A 6,397-nucleotide genomic window follows, 5' to 3' on the forward strand; every position below is an offset into this window, starting at 1 on the left:
AAAGTTGGAATATTTTAGTTTTACCCCAATTTGTGGAATTATTTTTAAAATAATTAAAAAATAATAGATCTAGATAATAGCAACATACATTCTCAGATTGTATTGAATAACATTTTGCCAATGTATATGAAACGGGAGGATCTACAATAATGTGTAATTTATCAATTATAATTGTGATTCAGTTAAGATAAAACTAAAATCGACAATTTTCTGTTTCGTTTTTTTCTGAGACGCACTGTATAGTATTATGTGTGATACTTCCAGTTGAATGCTAGTGCTGCTAGTGCTGCTAGTGCTGCTGAAAATGTGCTATCCAGCCGTCTGTTTTATTTTGTCTTTTTGTTGTACATTCTTTCGTGCTTTATGCTTTTGTTGTTTTTGCCTTTATTTAATGCCATGCGGTTTTCTAAGATATGTTAACTATAAGTTTATAAATGTTGTTATTTTTTTCCTATTTTCTTTTCACTTGTATATTCTTTTTATACTGACGGAAATAAAAACAAACAAACAAGCTAAAGTAGCGAAATTTTCTATATATTATATCTCCATACAACATGGAACAATGGACCCCGCCCCCTTCCCCACTCAGTGTTATTTAGGGTACGCGTATGCATGTTCCTTTGGAAATACCCAATAAATTATAAATACCCATCTCAACAAGCAAGTTGCACACATTGTGTCATCATCAACTTCAGGTGGTGCTGTAAAGCACTGCTGTGGCCTTCACGAGAGCACGCCAGGCAACTCTTTCACCTGTCATTTGTGTTGCACCTTTCATTCCTTGTCCAGACACTTTCTTGATATCATCAGTCCAAGATATTGGTGGACGACCTCTACCCCGTTTTCCTTCCGACTACTCCTTGCAGTATTAATTTGCTTCTCAACACCTTCAGATCTCCTCACAATGTGCCCAAAATAGTTTAGTTTTCTTTCCACGATTCCCCTTCTGATGGTCAAGTCTTTTCCAGGACCCACACATTTTTTTGTTTACACATTATGTAAGCCTAATTAAAAGGCGTAAGACGATATGAGTAACGTACTACTTGAACAGTATGACATGAATAAGAGTTAAATAATATCGGTGATATTTGTAAATTGAAATTAAAGTTTACAATGTTAATGATCCTGTGTTTTTAATCCTGAAGTAATTTTTTATGAATTTCTTTGTTTGTTTTTAATATCCTCATCCTCCTCCTTCTTCTCCTCTTCCTCCTCCTGCTACCGTCTTCTTCATTTTCTTCTTCTTCTTTTTCTTCCGTTCTTCTTCTTCTTCTTACATCTTCTTCTCCTCCTTTTTCTTCTTCTTATCCTCCACCTCCTCCTCCTTTTTCTTCTACTTTTTCTTCTTTTTCTTTTTCCCTTCTTTTTCTTCTTCTTCTTCTTTTTTCTTCTTCTTTTTTTCTTCTTCAACCTCTTCTTATTTTTTCTTCTCCTTCTTTCCAACTTCGCTTTCCATACTTAGATTTATAACACGCCAAAAGAGGCTAGCACTGTAGCAGTTTCTGATTAAACGTAAACATCGAAATGACTGATCATACAATTGTAGAAGCAGACAGTTCCTTTTCGCTTGGGGATTTCAAGATGGCTGAAATAAAATATTCAGGGTTCATCGATCACTCGTTACATCATTTAGCGGGGACCGAAAGTATAGACAAGGAGTTGTAAGTTAGCCTCATTTCATTATGTGTCCCACATGTACAAATTGATGTTTGATATCTAAGCCTAGACCGAATTTTCCGTCTATTTCGTTCGTTAAGCCTCTTGTTTGGGTTAGACCGAAAGCTTCAGTCTCTCTAATCGTCGGTTGTTCCACTGAGACTACGTCTGGCTCCACTAGACCTCCGATTATGACAACAAATGTCAGTTTTATTAAAGAAATGACCCAAATCAGATGGTTATTGCTGTCTAGTTTGGGTATAGATCTAGGCCTAGACCGAAAGCTTCAGTCTCTATAATCGTCGGTTGTTCCACTGAGACTACGTCTGGCTCCACTAGACCTCCGGTTATAGAGACTGAACGACTGCCTATGTCAGCCTGTGTTGAACTTATTCCGCTAGATTTTAGCCGCTAGGCCCCTCCCACAAACTTGCCACGGCCGTATTGTTATGCCCCCAAAATCCCCCAAAATGTCATTTTACCTCGTTCATTTCCAATTTTAAATTAGGCCTAGGCTATAATACATTGAGCGCCATCTACACGTTCGTAATGGCGTTATCACAGTTTTTCCTTCATAATCATTTTGCCTTCGGCGTAGACTAGAAGGGATGAGATTGACGGCAGCGAGAGTTTAACACGGCTTGCAAGATTTTCAACATGGATGTCGATTTTGACCGATAATTTCCTTAAAAGGGACCATTAAACGGATTATATCAATCAAGTTAGTAAGTGGAACCGATGTATTATAGCCTAGGCCTAATTTAAAATTGGAAATGAACGAGGTAAAATGACATTTTGGGGGATTTTGGGGGCATAACAATACGGCCGTGGCAAGTTTGTGGGAGGGGCCTAGCGGCTAAAATCTAGCGGAATAAGTTCAACACAGGCTGGCATAGGCAGTCGTTCAGTCTCTATAACCGGAGGTCTAGTGGAGCCAGACGTAGTCTCAGTGGAACAACCGACGATTATAGAGACTGAAGCTTTCGGTCTAGTTTGGGTATAGACCGAATTTTTCTGTCTCTTTCGTTCGTTAGCCTCTAATTTGGGTAGGTCGGCTCTCTCTTTAGAGACAGAACAGCCCCATACGCTGTAGTGGCCGCGCGTTTGTACTAAGAAACGTTACACAAAACTTGGCCAAACTTAATCCCTAATTTTGATATTTTACCGGATGCGTATCCGATGCATTTAAAGTCCTAAATTAGCTAAATACTTAACTACTTCGGTTCCACTTACCAACTTGACTGGAATAATCCGTTTAATGGTCCATTTTAGGAAATTATGGGTCAAGATCGACATCCATGAAGAAAATCTTGCAGCCGAGTCTCATTCTTTCTAGTCTACGCCGAAGGCAAAATGATTATAACGGAAAAACTGTGCATGTCATTACGAACTCGTAGCTCGTGCACAGTTTTTCCCTTATAATCATTTTGCCTTCGGCGTAGACTAGAAAGAATGAGACTCGGCTGCAAGATTTTCTTCATGGATGTCGATCTTGACCCATAATTTCCTAAAAATGGACCATTAAACGGATTATTCCAGTCAAGTTGGTAAGTGGAACCGAAGTAGTTAAGTATTTAGCTAATTTAGGACTTTAAATGCATCGGATACGCATCCGGTAAAATATCAAAATTAGGGATTAAGTTTGGCCAAGTTTTGTGTAACGTTTCTTAGTACAAACGCGCGGCCACTACAGCGTATGGGGCTGTTCTGTCTCTAAAGAGAGAGCCGACCTACCCAAATCAGAGGCTAACGAACGAAAGAGACAGAAAAATTCGGTCTAGTTTGGGTAGGGTCGGCTCTCTTTACCCAAATAAGAGGCTTGACGAACGAAAGAGACAGAAAATTCGGTCTAATCTAAGCCCTGCCCGCAAGCATCTTTTTTAAATGTAACCTAGCCATCCTAGCGCTGCATAGGTCTATTAATATTTGATTAGACCTAGATCTATATGAATATTTGCGTTGGTAGGGTGTGGTAGAGATATAAATTAGATCGGCCAGATTCTGGACTAACCAGTAGACTATGTCGCAATGATTATGGACAAATACGACCTGGGTAGTCATTCGTTTACGATAACTGTAAGCCTGCCGATTTTGTCGCAAATCGAATGTCATTTATTTTAATTAAACCTAGCTAATTTGCACTTGTAATTTTTGTATGAAATCTCATATTTGATAAATAAAGGCATCAGGTTCTGTGTGCGTGCGTATCATGAATATTTATGACTAGCACATGGCGCACAACGTAGGTTCCTATTGAGCCAATCAAATTCAGCGGTAAGATGACTAGGTTACGTTAAAAAAAGATGCTGCCCGCAAGCGTCTTTTTTCAACCTTTTTTAAAAAGGCCACTGAATCAAGTCGTGTAAAACATGTTCCCTATCAATAAATGTGTATCTAGCAAATCATTAACCAGTGAAAGAAGTACAGAGAGAACCCTGACTTACAGTGAGAACAACCACTCATAAACGACACTTTGTTTCACCTCTACGTCATTTGCTTTGTTCTTGCATAGGTCACTGAAACTTGCTACAGCCCTGAATAACCGAGGTCAAATTAAATACCAAAGGGTAGACTTTGCTGAAGCTATCGAGGACTATACATTAGCATTACAACACAGACCAGACTTTGCTGTTGCTTTCTACAACAGGGGTCAAATTCACTACCGGCTAGGTGAGATTGTAAACAAAGTTACTTAACCTTCTGCTATACTGAGAGACCATTACTGTATCAAGTAGTAAACTTTTATAAATTTTCTCCCTTTGAATGAAATTGCTCGTTATTAAAATTATTTTACTTTGATCATACTTATGCAATATAATTTCAAATCAATAAAAATCAAGTGTCTCGAAGACCAAATTGGAGAAGCATCTCATAGTATAGCCCATGACAGCATGACTCCATATACATGTATCATGAGCATGGTCAATAAATGTTGAATGGAAGTCAAAGGTATATTTAATAATAACATTACAAAACCTGAGTGAGGAAGAAGAAAATCGTTTTGTTTAATCTCATTCTTTGGATGTAGATGACAAGCTTCTTGGGATTACAAAGTGTTCCAATAGAGCAGTTTGGAAGTTATGAAACCAAAATATGTATACACTTTATAGGTGTAAGTTTATTAGAGGATCTGTAAAACTAAGAAATCCTGTGCAACTAATCATTTTAAGGGGAATGACCTGAATTGATTTGCTTTTATTTGAAGTTTTGAATAGTGGAAAGCAAATCACAAAATTGTATAACCCGACATTAGGATACATGTTTGTTACTCATTAAGGTGGTAAATGAAAAGTGATAGAATTTTCACCATCAATGATTTCAGAGTTACTGACTTCAGAGTTACTCCCAGACATTTAACATCAAATTCTTCCTCAGTAAATGTTTCTCATCCTCAAATGTCCTATTATTATTTTGAGAAATGACCATTAAACATTTAAAGTCAAATTTATAGAACTTCAAACCCCCCCCCCCCCCAAATTAAGTAGTGTAGCATGTTTTCAGACTGTCAGCTGTATTATTAACTCTGTCTTTTCTCATTTTGGCGTTGACTCTACCCCATTCATCTCTCTCTGTTCATCTCTTAAATCTCTGATTTTAGGTCGTTTCCAAGAAGGCATCTCTGATTTCCAGCATGCCCTTGCAATCAAACCAGACTTTCCTGACTGTCACCTAGCGCTTCAGACCGCCCAGGAGGACATGGCGGAGATGAGAGAGAAGACAAGTGGTGTATCATCCAACTCATGACACAACGTGTAAAAGAGAGAGAGAGAGAGAGAGAGAAAGAGAGAGAGAGAAGATGAGTAGTGTATCATCCAGCTCATGACACAACGTGTACAAGAGAGAGAGAGAGAGAGAGAGAGAGAGAAGATGAGTAGTGTATCATCCAGCTCATGACACAACGTGTAAAAGAGAGAGAGAGAGAGAGAGAAGATGAGTAGTGTATCATCCAGCTCATGACACAACGTATACAAGAGAGAGAGAGAGAGAGAAGATGAGTAGTGTATCATCCAGCTCATGACACAACGTGTACAAGAGAGAGAGAGAGAGAGAGAGAGAGAGAGAGAGAGAGAGAGAAGATGAGTAGTGTATCATCCAGCTCATGACACAACGTGTACAAGAGAGAGAGAGAGAGAGAAGATGAGTAGTGTATCATCCAGCTCATGACACAACGTGTACAAGAGAGAGAGAGAGAGAGAGATGAGTAGTGTATCATCCAGCTCATGACACAACGTGTACAAGAGAGAGAGAGAGAGAGAGGGAGAGAGAGAGAGAGAGAGAGAGAGAGAAAGATGAGTAGTGTATCATCCAGCTCATGACACAATGTGTACAAGAGAGAGAGAGGAGATGAGTAGTGTATCATCCAGCTCATGACACAACGTGTACAAGAGAGAGAGAGAGAGAGAGAGAGAGAGAGAGAGAAGATGAGTAGTGTATCATCCAGCTCATGACACAACGTGTACAAGAGAGAGAGAGAGAGAGAGGGAGAGAGACAGAGAGAGAGAGAGAGAGAGAGATGAGTAGTGTATCATCCAGCTCATGACACAACGTGTACAAGAGAGAGAGAGAGAGAGAGAGAGGGAGAGAGAGAGAGAGAGAGAGAGAGAGAGAGAGATGAGTAGTGTATCATCCAGCTCATGACACAATGTGTACAAGAGAGAGAGAGGAGATGAGTAGTGTATCATCCAGCTCATGACACAACGTGTACAAGAGAGAGAGAGAGAGAGAGAGAGAGAGAGAGATG

The 6,397-nt window shown here is 39.3% G+C and overlaps 1 protein-coding gene across 1 annotated transcript; it reads left to right on the forward strand.

The window, feature by feature from the left end:
- The first annotated feature begins 1,493 nt into the window (after positions 1-1,493).
- On the forward strand, positions 1,494-5,775 carry LOC588488 (tetratricopeptide repeat protein 32). Its single transcript, XM_030973901.1, has 3 exons — positions 1,494-1,661; positions 4,169-4,326; positions 5,255-5,775. The coding sequence occupies exons 1-3, from the start codon at positions 1,525-1,527 to the stop codon at positions 5,398-5,400; spliced, it is 441 nt and encodes a 146-aa protein (XP_030829761.1). The 5' UTR covers positions 1,494-1,524; the 3' UTR covers positions 5,401-5,775.
- The last annotated feature ends 622 nt before the right edge of the window (positions 5,776-6,397 follow it).

This window comes from Strongylocentrotus purpuratus, unplaced genomic scaffold, assembly GCF_000002235.5.
Source record: "Strongylocentrotus purpuratus isolate Spur 01 unplaced genomic scaffold, Spur_5.0 spur5_scaffold_7, whole genome shotgun sequence".
Classification (NCBI taxonomy): Eukaryota; Metazoa; Echinodermata; class Echinoidea; order Camarodonta; family Strongylocentrotidae; genus Strongylocentrotus; species Strongylocentrotus purpuratus.